General features: G+C 49.6%; 1 protein-coding gene across 2 annotated transcripts in view; it reads right to left on the bottom strand.

The window, feature by feature from the left end:
- MVB12B (multivesicular body subunit 12B) overlaps positions 1–18,140 on the bottom strand; it is a 172,332-nt gene that overhangs the window by 98,676 nt on the left and 55,516 nt on the right. For both annotated transcript variants that reach the window (XM_021068965.1, XM_021068968.1), the window contains exons 5-6: positions 11,182–11,311; positions 7,277–7,399 (exon numbers count right to left, since the gene is read on the bottom strand). In XM_021068965.1, coding sequence (XP_020924624.1) covers positions 7,277–7,399; positions 11,182–11,311 — 253 coding nt within the window. The remainder of the gene's footprint in view (positions 1–7,276; positions 7,400–11,181; positions 11,312–18,140) is intronic.

The following is an 18,140-nucleotide window of genomic DNA, read 5'->3' as shown; positions in this document are numbered from 1 at the left end:
TCTCGTGTGCAGCTCTGGTTCCTCCTCAGCATTCTTCAGAGACACCCTGGCTGGTACCTCTGGTTGGAGTGGGTGGAGGGCACCCCGAGCAGTGAGGCCGATTCCCTCCAAAGCACGGTGCACACGCTCCTGCTCCCTGCGCTGGACCACAAAGCTGTGTCTTCAAAGGAGGGACACACCAAGGAGGAGGATGAAAGTGTGTGTCCTGTCCTCAGAGCTTAACACAAATGTCTGTGGGTTTTGAGTGAACAAAAAGAAGACTAATTCTTCCAAGTAAAGCCAGACCCACAGTTGTGCCTGGACAGAGGGGCAAGGGTCTGAGCACCCCCCCGCCCCGAGAACAGCAAGACCTGAGCTTTCCCTGGCTCATGTAGCCCCCAACCATCTCTTGCTACTGTGGAAGTGGAGCTCAAAACCCATGGCATAAACTGTTTACTGTTGGGGGGGGGAGGAAAAGAGTTACTGGAATCAGCCCTGGGCCTTGCCGTCTAATCTTACCTTGATGTAGGACACGTTATCACCCTTCTCATAAATGACAGATCTTTATTAAACAAGAGCGTTCAGCCCTAAAATAAATTCCCTCCAATCCTCTGGGCTGAGCCTTCTCCTAGTAAACCTATGAAAGAGGAGTAACTGCCCCCACCCCAGAGGCAGGTAGTCAGGGGACAGACACCTTGGCAGCAAAGGGAAAACAGCCTCCCCGGTCTGGGCAAGCCTGGCCTCCCGTTCAGGTCCTGCCACAACAGGGCAGGTGACAGATATCACCTGTGTCACCTGTGGTGCCAAGGCCATCTTATAACCCAGTGCTGACAAGGCAGCCCGAGGATTTGCGGCTGTCAGCTCAGACAACAGGACTGCAGCCGGTGAGTCCCCGCTCCCGGCTTGTTCTGCGGGTGGATCAAGCAGCACGGTTGATCCTTCATCCGCAGAAGGTGGGGTCAGGGGGGCTGGGACGAGGGACGTGGTGGGGACGAGCCTGGGCGTGCATGGCCTGAATACCAGATCACCGTGGTGGCAGGGTGTTTTCTCTCCTGTACGAAGAGCCATTAACCTTTTAGATGACAGCCCTGGGACCGGAGTGACGGAACGATTTTTGAGGTCAGCGAGGATCTATGTTCTCAAAACCTGACACCGACATGCAAAAGTTGTGACTGAATCCTGGTGTCCCTGAGAGGAAGACTAAATGCATGTGACAGATCATCTGCAATCAAAATGCCCCATTTCCCAGAGTATCTGTCACAGATTGATAACATCCATGCAAAAAGTTAAGTACAATTATGTCTGTCACTAGGAAACATACTTCGGAACCTGTGACTGACAACTTGCTAGGAGCTGACACGTCACCGAAAGATTACTGCAACAACTCGGAGCAGCACCGCACGCCTTATAAGGGAAGCTCGGCCCCAACTGACTCCGGGGAGAGGCTCCTGGGAGTCGGTGCCTCGAGGGCAGAGGCTGTAGGCAGGGCTCCAGCACCAGGAAAGGCTCTGGGAGGGAAGAGGACTCTTTCTCCCAGGGGTTACGGGGACAGTGTCAGTGGAGGGTCACAGGATGAGCCCACGGCCCGAAGTCCGGGGAGCAGACTTCTGGCGGCAGTTTCTCAAGGACCGCGGTGTGCAAGCCTCAGCACCCCGGGGGGGCAGGTGGGGCAGAGCCGAGCCCCTGCAGCCACAGGGTCCACCCTGGCTCATGTCCGCAGAGCTGGGAAATGCCCCGCAAATCCCAGCGCTCTAGAGCTCCAATGACTTATTTCAGCTGGACTCTGAAAGGGACCAAAAAATACGCGCAGTTCAGCTCCTTGCGTGCCCACACTGGGATGGAGATGCGGGGCAGCAGCACCGCCCAGGGGCCTCGGTGCCCTCCATCCCGGGCAGGGCGCCACGGCAGCCACCCCGCAGGCCTCCAAGCTCTGTCCCCACACTGGCGCTGGTGAGCAGAAGCTGCACGGCTCCAAGTCAGAGCGGGAGGAAGCACTGAAAAGGTGGTGAGCAGGCCCAGGCGACAGACCCCCCGGAGCTCCCTGGAGTCACTGTGGCAAGGAATCTGTGGCCCTATCATGCGGCTCTGCTGAACCTGGATTTCTGGGGGTGGAGACGGGGAATATGGTACATTTCTCATAAAGCTTAAGAAGAACCACTGAAGGTCTGACTCCTGCCAGCAGTTGCATGCACGCGACCTCTCAGGTCATCTTCACTGCCAAGGGGATTTTTACTCTTGGGAAGCTCTCTTTATTAACTTTTTTTTTCTTTTTTTTTTAAATGTTAAGCCCAAGCCTAACTCCTTGTAACTTCAGCCCACTGGATCTAATTTTCCCAATGCCCCACCCCACCTGGAAACACTTCTACCTCCCCTTCCACACCCTGGCCATTTAGACACCTGAAGCCCGCTGCCGCATCGCTACTGAGAGCAAAACTCAGTGATTCCTCACACTCGAGTTCAATGCTTGATTCAGGCAGCTTTTACCAGGGGGTGCATGGCGGTGGACATGACCCTCCTGCTGCACGCGACAGGTGCAGGCTGTGCCCCACTGTGAACTCCAGGCTGCATCCATGTAACCCAAGCTCGTGCCCGGCCCTATCACTTCACACGAACTGCTGCTAAGCCAGGTTGCCTCACTCTGCTTCCCGTGCATTGATTTTTGAACCTCGTGGTGGGGGGGGGGGGGGTGCCGTCTGTTTTCGCCCATCACCTTTCATCTCCTGCTTGCAGTCGGGTGTCCCTGCTGCAGAGGAGATGTGGAGTATTGATTCTGTCACTCAGCACATCAGCTCTCCCTAATGACTCTGTGTCATCTGCAAATTTGATAAGCATGCCTCTGATGTCTTTATCAAGCCACCGGTTCCACTGTTCAGCAAGCCGGGGGCAGCAGTCCACCAGGGCCCCTCATTCAACAACGCTCCAGGGCTACTGGGGCTCCAGCAAATGCACGTCCACTTGCCTCGCCGAGCTTTGCCAAACCTTGGTACCGGCAGCAGCAGAACCTTCTGTTTCCAGCAGAATCAGAGTGAGAGCCAGCATATGACAGAGGAGTGGGGCTGCCCTGACTGAAACAGGAAGGGGCCTCCTCTAGGTGCACCTGCCCCAAGGCAGCAGCACAGAGGAGAATCAGAGGAGCCCAGACCCAGGGACCCTGACGTTTGCCTATACACACCCGCCCGGAAGAGACATGGGAGCGTGGGATCACACCTGAGGCCCAAGGCCAGGCCCATCCTGAGGACCAGCGTGCGTGAGGAGATGCGCAGAGGAAGAAGCTGCACTGGCGCCCAGAGAGAAAACGGAGGCACCCAGCCCCCAGAAGTGGCATGCCCTCTTCACGTGGACACTGTCAAGATTCCACAAATGAGGCACAGGTGTGTGTGTGTGAGAGAGAAAGAGAGAGAGAGAGAGAGAGAGGGAGAGAGAGAGAGAGAGAGAGAGAGAGAGAGAGAGAGAGAGAGAGAGGGGGAGAGAGAGAGAACCATCCACTGGATGAGGAAGAGGAGCTCTGCCAACCCATCTTATTCTGCCTTTTGCCATGAACTTCAAACACCGTGTCCAATTCACAGGATGTGGCCAAGGGGCCTGCCCATCCTGAAAGGACCACTCTGAATCTGGCCCTGGGACCGGCAGTCTCTGCAACAACAGGGAAGAGAAAGACAGGAAGGGCTCATTCCGAGGGGTGGTGACTGCTCTGGAAAGAGAAGGTGGTTCTCTAGGACGTGAGGTCCTCAGGTGATGACCCACCGTCTCTGAAAAGCTCCACCAACTGCCCCTTTTAGCTGAAAAAAGCTGGGGATGACAGCTCTCAAAAAAAATGGCAGAAATTCTTTGAACCAAAGAAATGGGGGCAGAGCATGTTTTATAGCTTTTGAGACAGAAGCTCAAGCTCAGGAACGCAACAAGGTCTGCTACTGGCCCTCCCTGGCTCTCTTCTGCTCCCCCCAGGGACTGGCTGGGGAACCGGCCTGCCCGTCTTCCCAGCCTCCCCCAACTTTGGTCAGTAGAGGGCGCCGCATCACCACACTCTCACTCCAGCCTTGGCTTTGCAACTTGATCCCCACGTCCACACAAAGACCACAGTTGAAGTATTTCTTATGCTTGTGGTTTAATATTACAGGAGAAAGAAGCAGCAAAACACAAACTTGCTTTTTTATGATGTGATATCACCTATGTAAAAAGCACACAGAAAAATGACTTGAAGGAAATACAGCCAAAGGTTATGAGCCTTCGGAGATGGAATTTGGTGTTTTCATTGTTACTGAAATTGTCGGTTTTCTCCAAGCTTGCTTTCCTCTCACAATCAGAAAAAGCTGAGGAGTCAGGGACTCAGCAGTTGTCTGGGGGCGGGGATGAGGAGGCTGCAGCACAGGGTCTGAGGCTGCTGGAGAAGCATTTGCTGCAAAACAGAATATATGCCTGCATCTGTGCTGAGCTCTGGGAGGTAACACGCACTGGACACAGTCCCTGCCTTCAGGGAGTGTAGGACATGATCGCAAAGTGAAGTTGCAAAGGCTGAGAGCACTCCACAGGGCGGCGGGGGGAGCCTGGCACAGGCACAGGGCGTTCAGGGAGGGCTTCCTGGGAGAGGGGGCATTTGAGCTGACGTCTATGTAGGGGATGTGAGACACACCTGATTCACAGGGGTCCACGTGAGCAAAGGCGCAGAGGCACAACACAGGAAGGGAAGAAGAAGCTACTGGTTCAAAGTTTGGGGATTGGGGACAAGACGGAGAAGACCAGTCCTGAGAGCCAGAGGTGGAGATTCTGTCCTATAGGCCACTGAGACCCCCACAGGCCTCAGCCACAGCTCAACACCAGAGAGAGAGGCCATCAGATCCCTCTGCTGGACGGATTACAGAGATCTACAGCCTCATGGAACAATATACCCATCATTTCACAATGCTTCAACGAAAAAAAATTTTTTTTTTGTCTTTAGTTCCAGGGCTAGGGGTCAGATCAGAGCTGCAACTGCCAACAGAAGATCCGAGCTGCATCTGTCTGTGTCCCACGCCACAGCCTGTGGCAATGCGGGATCTTTAACCCACTGAGTGAGGGCCAGGGATCGAACCCGCATCCTCATGGATCCTAGTTGGGTTCTTCACCCACTGAGCCACAGCGGGAACTCCTTCAATGAAAAACTTGAATAAATAATCAGCATTTCACTTTTTTAAAAATCAAAGACACCGGCCAGGAAAAACAAAAGAACATTAAGAAATGAGGAATTGGTGGGGAATCAGGAGGCTCCTCGAGGTGTGTGGGCCACCTGTAAACTGCCACACGGTGAGAGAGAAGAGCTTGGGACACACAAGTGGTTTTTACTGGGAAGCATTGGTGTGACATTCAATTATCCTCCCGCACCCTGGCTGACTTAACTCAGTCAAATTAGAATACATTTTATATTGACTATTTTGACATTTGTTTTATTTGGCAAGTAAAACAAAACTGATCCAATTTCCTTGCAGCTACTGTAAACCATAAACTGGTACAAGAGGTTATAAAATAAGTAAGCCTTCTGAAGCTCGTTCTGCCGCACTACCTCCAGTTCCACCCGGCGGCCCGGGGCTGGTTCTCAGGTCCCCTGGTGACCACATTCTCACGGTGACCAGCAAGCTTCTGCGGAGAGCACGCTCTCTGCCTTAACTGGGAGAATCAGGGCTCTTTACCTCACAGAAAGTTAAAACCTGCTCGTGCCTATTTCTAGGCCCTTCCAAACCGTATGAAGACAACAGGGAGCAGCTGTAACCTGTCCAGGGCTACGGGCCTGAGCACAGGGGATGGTGACCACGGCGGTGACGGAGCTCTGGGTGGTGGGCAAGGAGCTGGAAAGTGCTGAACGGAGCTGGGGGAGCCTGGTCTTTCTAAACCAAAGGCACTTCACTGCTCAACCCTCATCTCTCCTCACACCAAAGTGAAACCGAAACCTGCCTCTGAAGTTTCAGGCCATGCCAGGGGCAGTTATGCTTAAGTACTGCTCTCTGCCTCTGAAACTGCCACGAGAAAAGCCCAGATTGTCCTTCTGGAGGAGGGTGTCCCCAGGGACAGTCCTCTGAGCTGCCGGCTCCTAACAGCGGCCTTCCTCCGAGGGAGGTGGCAGCCCAGCTGTGGAACAGGGGCAGAGAAGTCGGCCACCCCACCAACTTCTCTGCACTTGGTGGGGGGAGGGGGGGTGGACGGTGGGGCCCCCCATAATGACTTTTGTCCCATTCCTGAGCGATTTTGTTTGTCTGTTTGCCCACGTGGAAGCTTTGACACCCATTCTCATTTATGTTACCTCCACCTCCAAATGGCACCCCCTCACCAATTCAGACTTTTTTTTTTCCATCTTAGGGCGGCACCTGCAGCATATAGACGGTCCAGGCTAGGGGTTGAATCAGAGCTGCGGCTGCCAGCCTACACCACAGCCACAGCACCACCAGATCTGAGCTGCGTCTGCAACCTACACCACAGCTCACAGCAACACTGGATCCTCAACCCACGGAGCGAGGGAGGCCAGGGATCAAACCCACATCCTCATGGATACTAGTCGGATTCACTTCTGCTGCACCACAACGGGAACTCCAATTCTGACTTGTTTTATTTACTTTTGTTAATTCCTTTCTCAAACGAAATCTATCACTGTTCATTCCTTGTTGTCACAGGATGGCTGCTAAGGATGCAGCAGTTTTGGGATCTGGCCACGTTCTTTGCACCGCCTGCTTCTGTGGAAGGTGCTGAGACCACCTCCACCACTGCTGCGGCTGAAATCAGGTAAGATCCTGTGCGGAGACCCGTGTGCTCACCCAAGTTTCTCTGGGGAAACAACTATTAAAAGAACACCCTCTGAAGAACTTCACACTATCCTCTGATGCTCAGACTACTTACTTCTTAGTCTGTAACTCGATGGCAAAGGAAACAATGAGAAAATGAACAAAATTATTCACCACCCCTCCTGGAGTGAAACAAGCTGCAGGCCAAGGCAGAGAAGGAACTCCATCTTTCACGGCCAGGGTTCCCAACCGCGTGGCTCCAGACATGTCTCTGTGGACAGCTAGGAGCTCTTTACAAGAGCGAGCCTGTTTTTAAGCTGCATGTGCTGCTGTCTTAGAAGCCTGCAGAACACAAACAGTAGAAGGCATTCCGTTCGTGTAATGCAAGGATGTCTAACCGGTTCTGTAAAACCGCTCGAAGGCGCCCTGCTTCTGTAGTGTTGCAGCAGATACGAAGTGGGTGTGTTCGACAGACAGTGTCCTGCACTGGAGCCCAAGACCACAGGACTGTCACACACACGACAGCATGGGACGCCACAGCAGGGCCTCACCTGGGAAGGTTGGGGGCTGGGGTGGGAGCAGCCGATGACTGGGACGGCGTTGTGGGCTGAGATGAGTCATGATTTCTTGGTACTCTGCCCATTCGGTACCAGATCCCCATGCTGTTCAGTTCCCTTGAGGAGAAAAGAGAAAGCTTCATGGCACCGTTTAGCATAAAATGACCTGAGCAACACAGCAAAGCAATTCACGTAAGAGAATCAGGGCCTGAAACACGGGTTACATCCCCTCCCTTTGAGCTCTGGGTGTCACAGATCAGAGTGTGACATAAAGGCAACTGTCCCAACTGGCTGCCTGTCTGGCCATCTTCGTCCCCTGCCCGGGACCTGCCTTCCCATCACAGGCTGTCACCATCTTCCTTGGGTCTCAGCCTGCAACATTCTTTTTATTCTGCCATTTCATTGTGGGTATTTATGTGCTTATCAAGTTCTTTGTGTGGTTAGGGCCAGAAGCAGGAGCCTCGCCCAGCCCTGCCTCGCCCAGCCCTGCCTCGGGGATAAAGCTCCTGTCACCTGAGGTCAGCCTCATTCTCAGGGTCAGTTTGGGAGGCATGTGCCCTGAGGCCACAACATGGGTGGTGACAGAAGGGCCTGAGAGACGCTTCCTCAGGGTCGTTACCTTTCCTGCCCCACACTCCACAGTCACGAGCGTTTGTGCGACAGGTACACTCTTAGGAGTTATAACAGGATTATTTTAGCCAACTTTTCAACTGCCTGAGAATTGCATCTTGGGATGTAGAGGAAGATTCTCTCTCCAAAAACTGAGAACCGATTCATTCAGTGGATACTTCTGGCAGCTTCTTAGTACACTGCGGGGATGATTCTGAACCAGGCATGTCTTATGAGACAGCGGATTCCAATCAGCTGCACTAATTTTACCACCTCTTGGTCACGGCCATGGTCAGGCCTTGGAGGAGCTATTCCCAGTCTGAGGTTTCTGTCTCCCCCAGCTGATGACCCCAAATGTTTGCAAAGTAACATGTGTAATTGTGCCCATTTTAAAGAAAAAAGAGTTCTGAACACTGAATTCTCTTTCCTTAAAAATGACACTGGAATTGCCCTCTGGAAAAGAATTTTTGCCCCAAGGTGAAATAAAAATATACTTTATTTAGCAATCTTTTAAAAATCGTACAAAGAAGATTCTAGTTTTGTTTATCAAGACATAGATGGTGAGAATCTATTCTCTCATGAAGGAGTTCCCATCATGGCTCCGTGGAAATGCATCTGACTAGCATCCATGAGGACGCAGGTTCAATCCCTGGCCTTGCTCAGTGGGTTAAGGATCTGGCATTGCTGTGATTGTGGTGTAGGCTGATCCCTAGCCTGGGAACCTCCATATGCTATGGGTGCAGCTCTAAAAAGACCAAAAAAAAAAAAAAAAAAAAACACCAAAAAAACAAACAAAAAAAACCCCCAAAAAAACAAAAAACAAAACTGAATACACATCATAAGTGAATATATACGATGCATGTAGCTGACTGAAAGTAGACTTTAAAAGTTCATTACTGAATTGCAGGTTTCTACGGCTTGTATGTAAGTGGCTGCTCCTAAGGTACCTGAAGTACAGTTATTTTCCTACTATTTCCTATTTTCCTAACCGTTTTTTACTTCCATAATCCTGTATACATACATAATGGGTTGAAGCCACACTGCAAAACAAGATTTCTGAGTGCGCAGAAAGTGTCTGACCATGGAGTTTTTCTCAAGGACCATGAAATCTCGAGACAGCACTCAGATTCCGTAGCCGAAGAGGCCAAACGAGAGGAAAACCACCTTCATTTCCGTGACCCTGCTCCCCACGGGCTTCACGCAAACACCGCAGCTCTACCTATCGCCCGGCCCAGGGGCAGCCTCCGAGGAAAGGCCATGGCTTTCAGAGTAAAGAGGAAGGTCTGGGCTCAAATGAGCAAGACCCAGGAGGCCGACCTCAACAGCCAAGTAGCAAAACGCATCCACGGGGACCTACAGGGACAAGCGAGATGCTTACGAAGCTGGCCAGGGAGATGGCACGTGGCCAAGGGGCCAAAAACCATCTCTCACACGGTTAATCTGAGACCCAAATTCCAGCTGACTGAGGACACGAGTGAACATCCCCTGGCCATCCAGCATCCCTTCACCACCTCCCCCCCCCCCCCCACTTCTGAGTCTTTACCTCCCCTCTGAATGTGGGGGGCGGCCACCTGAGTCCTAGTCCCTAGATTCCAACGGAGCTAACCCTACTTTCAGCTCAGGCCCCACTGATCAGCAAATGACATTCTCCAGGGAGCGGTGATGGGCTGAGGGGGCGCGTGACCCCAGTGGGAGCAATCAAGACCAGTGGGAATGAACTGGTCTTCACTTGAATTACGGAGAGCACAGACTTGCTCCCTACCTCGGGGCTTGAACCTGGAGGAAAAGTAGGTGAAGCTGCTGCACCATCATTCCTCCACTAGGGGGCATGTTTAAGAAAGAGGTCCCCCTCACTACCAACAAGGAATCAGAGCAAGCAGGAGAGAGGGGGAAACTATCCTGGTGACATCCTCGGAGCATCCACTTCCAGCCACACCTGAAGCCATCCTGCCCCCTGAATTCTGCTATTACGTCAGCCAACGAATTCTTCCTTCTGTTTAATTCAGCCTGGGCTGGGTTGCCTGTCGCTTATCATCACAAGTCCAGAGGGAACTCCTGAGACTCCTCGTACCTAGTATTTATGAATACTAGACCAGGCCTGGGACCGAGGCTACCAGGTGAAAGATGCAAAGAAGTGCTGAGCCCCTAGCATGTCCCTGTTTATCAGACAGAAGAAGTGCACTAGGAATTATCACGTGACCATGAAATATTCATGCTTATCCTCAACGTGGAACCTCCGATGGCTTTCCAGTGCGTTTGGAATCAGATCCAAACCACCACCTGGTCCTACAAGGTCCTGCTAAGCACCCCCGTTAACTCTTCCGCTTCCTGGCTCATGGGTTCCAGCCACACTGAGCTGCTTTCTGCTCCCCAAACATGCCAGACCATCAGCGCTATGATGCCGGCACCTGTCCTGCCTCGAAGGCTCTGCTTTGCAATCTCTGCACGGCTGGTTTCTTCCCGAATTTGAGGACTCTGTTCAAATGTCCGCTTCTGAGCCCCTGGCTGAGGCAGCCCTCATTGCTTGTTGTCCTTTGTTTTCTTCAAGAGCTGAAATGGTCTCACTCATTTGTTTCTTGTTTGGTGCTCTTGTCTCTCTTTCTGAATCAAGCCCACGGGAGCAGGCCCTTTGCCTCACTCACCACCACACTTGGGGACTGGCCTCGTGGTACCAAACGGGTGCTCCATAAAATTTAAGCAGGGAGGTCACAAAGGAGAGAATGCCTTGGGGTTCCAGCATCTGGAAAGGCCCCAGAGAGCCTGAAGGATGGACACACGGAAGAACGGGGATGGAAAGGCCCTTGGAGCGAGCAGGCAGCATGTACACGGGAGGAGAGGCCAGCCGCCGCCCAAGCAGGGAGGGCAGAATGGGAGCTAAGGCCGGGAGGCAGACGGACGAGACGTCACACCAAAGGGCTCAGGACTTAGTCCCCCAGAGTGACCCGTCTGGGCAGAGTCCCCAAGAGTGACCCGTCCGGGCAGACAGAGAGGAAATCTGGGTCATTAAGACTCACCCAAAGGGAGTTCCCGTCTTGGCTCAGCAGTTAACGAATCCGACTAGGAACCATCAGGTTGTGGCTTTGATCCCTGGCCTTGCTCAGTGGGTTAAGGATCCAGTGTTGCCGTGAGCTGTAGTGTAGGTCACAGATACGGCCCGGATCTGGCATGGCTGTGCCTGTGGTGTAGGCTGGCAGCTACAGCTCCAATTTGACCCCTAGGGTGGGAACATTCATATGCCGTGGGAGTGGCCCTAGAAAAGGCAAAAAGACCAAAAAAAAAAAAAGACTCACCCAATGAATGTGTACTGAGGGGGGGCCTGCTTGGTCCGGCCCATGATCCGAATGTCACAAATTGCGGCTTCCGTTGAATCCCGTGGGATAAACTTAATGCACAGCCTCTTCTTTCTAAAAGCCACTTCCTCTGGAGGAAAGGACAACAAGAAAAGGTATGAGTCTTCCAGAGGTGCCCACATCTCAACCCCATGTCTCCCGTCACGTCCGGTTCCCGGCGGGCCCGGCTCCACCCTCCTGCCCTGTGCAGGCCGCAGTGGGCAGGCTCTGCATCTGTGGGGCCAGACGCCTGACATGCCCTGTCGAGGAGCAGGGCACACACACCTCTGCAAGGAGCAGCCTGGAAGAAACCCACAGCCACAGTGTGCGCACTGCTCCAGCCATCAGACTGGAACACACAGACACCCCGAGCGCTAATGCAATTGACTACATGGACTTTTCCCTTTTTCACTTTAAAATTTTGTTTTCATTTTGTTTTTAAAAAATATGGAATGCATCACAAATGTGCGTGTCATCCTTGTGCAGGGGCCATGCTAATCTTCTCTGTGTTGTTCCAATTTTAATATACGTGCTGCCGAGGCGAGCGCAAAAATTGTTTTTTTTTTTAATTGGAGTATAGTTCCTTTACAATGTGTGTTAGTTTCAGGTATACAATACAGCCAAGTGATTCAGTTACACATATATCCACTCTTTTTCAGATTCTTTTCCCTTATAGGTCATTACAGAATATGGAGTAGAGCTCCCCGTGTTACACAGTAGGTCTTTTTTAAAATTACTCAATGAATTTATTAATTTGTAGTTGTACAATGATCACCACAATCCAATTTTATAGGATTTCCATCCCACAACCCCAGCACATCCCCCCAGTAAGCCTTGTTGGTTATCTGTTTTGTGTATAGTCGCGAGTATGTGTTAATCCCAGACTCCTGATTTAAACCTTCCCCTCCCTTCGTTCCCCTTTGGTAACCGTAAGTTTGTTCTCGAAGTCTGTCAGTCTGTTTCTGTTTTGTAAATAATTCATTTGCAACATTTTTTAGAGTCCACATTTATGTGACATCATGTGATACTTGTCTTTGTCTGACTTACTTCACTTAGTATGAAAAGCCCTAGGTCCATCCATGTTGCTGTAAATGGCCTTATTTCGTTGTTTTTTTTATAGCTGAGTATATATGCATCACATCTTTTTTTATCCATTCCTCTATCGACAGACAGACATGGAGAGGGTGTGGAGAAAAGGGAACCCTCCTACACTGTTGGTGGGAATGGAAATTGGTGCAACCGCTATGGAGAACAGTATGTGGAGGTTCCTTTGAAAACTAAAAATATATCCGGAGAAAAATGTAATTTGAAAAAATACATGCACCCCAATGTTCACTGCAGCTCTATTTACAAGAGTAAAGACATGGAAGCAACACTGTCCACTTTTTATTACCGAAATTTTCAAACACTTCCCCAAGGTAGAGAGAACAGTGAAATGAATCCCCTGTTCCCATCATCTGGTGTCAACACGGTCAGGGATGGACAAGCTGCTTTCGTCTCCTCCACCGGCTCCCTTTAGCTCTGCTGGAGACTTAAAATGACACCCCCTCCCCCCGCAACACGACCAATGTTGTGTCCCGTCACCCACCAGGATCTCAGTAGGCTTCCAGGGCAGACCTCTTTTTTGACATGACCGCCACACCATCATCATTCCTACGTGAACAATGATTCCCTAATATCATCCAGTCGTCCATATCCAGGTTTTCTCCAGGATCTCCAAAATGCCACTTAACTGCTGGTTTGTCTGGATCAAGGGCCCAACACTGAATTTGACTGTGAGGTTTTCTTTCGTTCATCTTCACAGCACTGACAGGCTGGAGAAAGCGGGTCACTCCCCTGTACTCGGCTCCGTTAGACTGAGCTCAGACTGTTTAGCGGGACACTTCGGGGGCCGTGCCTGTCTGTCCCAAGGCGTCACAGTGCTGGGCCTGGAGTCCAGCTGGGCCACCCTCGTGGGTTCCGGCGCTGTCAGCCTGGCGCCTCGGTTACAGTCTCCGACGAAAGTGCTCTCGGCGGTTTTCTCATCCTCTGCTGACTGCTGTCTAGATCCGTCATTTCATTCACAGGATCGAAACGGCAATTTTCGAATTCTGTCATTCCTTCTGCCTTTATTAGCTAAAATATTTCCAGATAAAAATAACTTTTGTATTTCAACTACTTGGTCTCCCTGAAACCCGCTGTTACGTAAAAGGATAGATAGAAATGTGATCCTTCTCTCTTATTTATCAAGTCTTGGAGTAATGAGTTGGGGCCCTAGCAACCATCCATGGTGACCAACTAGGTGATTCTGTTTGTTCATTTGTGGTTTTTAAACACAAGTTTCAATCAAATGTGGCCATTCAATAGATGAATCAGACAGATCTGAGCTGAAATTTCAACTCCAATTTTCCAACACCATCATCTTAGGCAAGTGATTTAATTTCTCTGTGCCTTGGTTGCATCATCTGTAAAAGGGAGTTATTGAAAAGCCCATTCCATGGGGACAGTGAGTGGATGAAATGTGATGACACACATGTTTCACTCAGCCCAGTGCCTGGCACACAGTAAGTGCTCAATAAAGGGTAACTGTCATTATTCTAAGTGAGCCTCTAGTACACAATGTATGTCAGGGTTTGGCACTGATTTTCAAGACCTTTCAATTCTGTGGCAAGAAATAAGCACCTTTAAATCAGGGAGCAGGATAAAGAGGGAAACGCAGTCTTGCTGCTGGTCTTGATTTTACCAAAGGGAGATGAGAATCAGGTGCTGATACGCTGGGGGAGCCAGATGGAAATGTAGAAACCTTGTGGGTTCTTTTTCTTGTTTCTTTCTTTTTTTCTTTTTCCTTTTTTGCTTTTTAGGGCGGTACCTGTGGCATATGGAGGTTCCCAGGCCAGGGATCCAATCGGAGCTACAGCTGCCAGCCTACGCCACAGCCACAGCAATGCAGGATCTGAGCTGTGTCTGCGACCTACACCACAGTTCATGGCAATGCCAGATCCCTAACCCACTGAGCAAGACCAGGGATGGAACCCGCAACCTCATGGTTCCTAGTCGGATTTGTTTCCGCTGCGCCACGGCGGGAACTCCGGGTTCTTTTTCTAGGGGAGGCAACTAAGGGCTAGCTCAGATCCTCTGGCTGTGAGTAATAACACTGGATGCTGAATCCAGACCCCAAACACTGTATCCAAGAAAGCAGGGGTGGTATCCTGGGGGGAAACCGACCACAGCCACCCTGCAGCCTCAACAACTATTCACAAGATCAGGCCTTTGAAAGCGTGAAGGAGCCAAGGGCTTTCCTCAAGGTAAACAAGAAGCAGGTATTTTATGTGCTTGCTGTGCCAGCTGCTCTTTGCTCCGTTCCTCCATCTACAGCAAACTCGGGGTAAGAGATGGAGCCACTAATTACAGATGCTTAAATAGGCCTGATTTTAAGTAAACATATTACACAGAGTCAATAGAAATGTGTTCAGTCATGCTAATGAACACAGAGAAAGGACACAGCACTTTACTAAAGCAAACAGTCTTCCAGTTTTTAAGTGCTATATGGATTGCAACAAATTGTACTTTAATTACAGGAGTCTTATCTTTTTGGCTTATTTTATAAAATCAGGGCCTTAAATGCTCTCAAACTTCAGAGAGCTCACCAGAGGTTTATCTGCTCAGCTTGGGTTCACCTGGACCTAGGTAAAGACCCCCCGGAATGACCATGGGACCCTAAATGAATAGGTGACCCTAAAGCCACTCTCCCCTGTGTGATAAGACACCGTTCGGAAGTGCTAGGACCCCACTTTAGAATGTCCTTGGGGCAGCAGCCGATGTACCCCCAGGCTCAGGGGATAGACTCCCCACCCAGGATCACAGGGCCCCATCGCAGCTGGATCATGGGCCCAGGCAGGACTCAGCCCTGGGCCTCCATGCTTAACTGGTTCAACAAATTGAGAGGAAAATGCAGAATGAGAAATCCCTTGTGGCTCTACAGTATATCAATATAAAGCCATTTTAAGCCACTCAGTTGTCAAAAAGAATGACCATGCACATTTTGAAACTAAGAAAAACACAAGGGAAAAGAAGGAAATTAATACAAGTCCACAAGGCAATTTTGGTTCTTAAGCAGACCATCCATATAAGAAGGAGCAACAGTAGCAAGCCAACACTCGTGAAAATGTTCTGTCTTGCTAATAAATAGTTAAGCGAAAATTAACTAAAATCCAAATGGTAAAACTAAATACAAATTTTAAAACCTAAGCTTGGCAGGCCCATGGAAAACAGATCAAGCTGGTACCACTAGTGACCACGTGGACTGAATTTCTGGAGGTTAATTTGGCAACAGAGAGCACTAAAGCTTATCTTACTGAGCCCATCCTCTGAACAAGGCACTGGGTATGGCAGGTACCTTAGGTGATTCAAAGATGAATTAAACATGGACCCTGGCCTCAAAGAAGGAGGTAAATAGCAAAGATATGGAAAAAACAAACAAACAAACAAACATGTACACGGCTATAACACATGCAAACACAACAATATGAGGTGGGTAACATCCATTTTACAGATGAGGAAACTTAGGCCCAGGAACGTGACGTCACTTGCCAGGGTCCCTCATTTGTAAGTGGCAGAGCCAGACTCAATATTAGGCGAGTCCAACTCCAGAGCCCAAGTTCCTCCCATTGTGCCAAGTGCGGTCTGTCCTAAGGGAGGTAAAGAAGGGAATTCAGAAGCAGAGGTCACCACTCCTTTGGGTTCCCAGCCCTGCCATGTGCGTTTCCTCCCTCCCTTCAACAAACACTGGGAGAGTCAGATGAAAAGTAGTTAAGAAGGGGGTGGGGGCTGACCGAGGACCTACCAGAGTAGACTGCATTGCAATGCCTTGTTTTCAGGTCCGGGTCACCTGCTGGACTAAGCTCCCAGAGGGAAGGGCCACTAGCCTGCTCATCTTTATACCCCAAAGCCTGTAGGGCCTACAGTAGACACACATCCGTCACAACTCATGCTGTGGAGGAAAGAGCGCTTGCTTCAAACTCATATTTAGGATCAGAGTTTGGCACTCAGAGTCTTGTCACCTTCAAAGACATGAGGTGTGGACACTCAGAGTTGAGGGAAGGAGCATTTCAGGAAGGGAAAAAAATCAAAGCACATACAGAGAGTCAGAAAAGAAAGGGACATGAAGAGGGCACAGTCAGCAGTTCAGTCGGGGTAAAGCAAGGGGTGCTTGACGATGAGGAGCATGTTTGTAGAGGGAGGCTGGGGGGCAGAGCGCACAGGTCCTATGACCCAGCAGCCTCACGTACCTGTAACCTTAGCATAGGAAATCGTTCAAAGTCTACACATAACCAAACTGATCTACAGATTCAACCCCATTCCTACCAAAATCCCAGCTGGCTTCTTTGTAGAAACTGACTAATCTTTGATTCATATGGAAATTTTAGGGACTCATAATAGCCCAAATAGTCCTGAAAAAGAACAAAGTTGGAAGACTCACATCTGCTGATTTCAAAACCTTCTATCAGGTTCCAATAATCAAGACTATGTGCTTTGGGCATAAGGAAAGACAGACAGGTCAGTGGCTGAGAACTCAGAGTCCAGAAACAAACCTTCACATTTATGGTCAACTGGTTTTCAGCGAGGATGCTGAGACAATTCGGTGGGGGAAAAAGAAGAGCCTTTTCGACACATGGCGCTGGGACAATTAGATATTCACAGGCAAAATAATAAGTTTGAAGCCCTATCTCACATCATTCACAAACATTAACTCAAAATGGATCAAAGACACAAACAAAAGAGCTAAAATTATAAAAATCTTAGGAGAAAAATAAATAAATCTTGGTGACCTTGGATTTGACAATGGTTTCTTAGGTATGACTCCAAAAGCAAGAGCAACAAAGGAGAAAAATAGAAAAGAGGAACTCCATCAAAATGAAATCGTCTATGCATCAAGAAAGTGCAATGAGGAGTTACTGTCGTGGCGCAGTGGTTAACGAATCTGACTAGGAACCATGAGGTTGTGGGTTCGGTCCCTGCTCTTGCTCAGTGGGTTAAGGATTTGGCGTTGCCGTGAGCTGTGGTGTAGGTTGCAGACATGGCTCGGCTTGCGTGTTGCTGTGGCTCTGGCGTAGGCCAGCAGCTACAGCTCCAATTCGACCCCTAGCCTGGGAACCCCCATATGCCATGGGAGCGGCCCAAGAAATAGCAAAAAAACAAAACAAAACAAAAAAAGAAAGTGCAACGAATATAGATCAATTGTACCTCCATTTTAAAGAGAGAGAGAGAAAAAAAATGAGGAGTTCCTGCTATGGCACAGTGGGTTAAGGGTCTGATATTGCCACAGCTGTGGCACAGGTTGTAGCTGTGGCTTGGATTTGCTCCCTGGCCTAGGAACTTCTATATGCTGCAGGTATGGCTGGGGAAAAAAAAAAAAAAAAAAAAAAAAAAAAAAAGAAGTGAAAACCCACGGAAAGGGAGAAAATTTCTGCAAATCATGTTACAGATAAAGGATTTATATCTAGAATATATTAAAACATTCTTACAGCTCAATCATCAAAAGACAACCCAATTTTAATGCGCAAAAAATTAGAATAGTATTTCTCCAAAGAAGATATACAAATGGCTAACAATAAGTACATGAAAAGATGTTCAACGTCATTAGCCATAAGGGAAAAGCAAATTAAAAAAACCACAATGCAAGACCCCCTTCATACCTACTGATGGTTTGAATCAAAAAGAATGATAACAAGGGTTGCTAACGCTGTGGAGAAACTGGATCCCTCAAACGCAGCTGGTCAGAATATAAAAGGATGCAGTCCTTTGAAAAACAATTTGGCAGTTGCCCAAAAAAGTTAAAAGAATGACCATAAGACCCAGGAATTCCACACTCAGCCATACACCCAAGAGCAATGAACAAAGATGTCCACACCAAAGCCTGGGCATCAGTGTTCAGGGCAGCA

The sequence above is a fragment of the Sus scrofa genome, chromosome 1, assembly GCF_000003025.6.
Source record: "Sus scrofa isolate TJ Tabasco breed Duroc chromosome 1, Sscrofa11.1, whole genome shotgun sequence".
NCBI classification, from domain to species: Eukaryota; Metazoa; Chordata; class Mammalia; order Artiodactyla; family Suidae; genus Sus; species Sus scrofa.
This window is presented reverse-complemented; position numbering and strand designations above follow the sequence as displayed.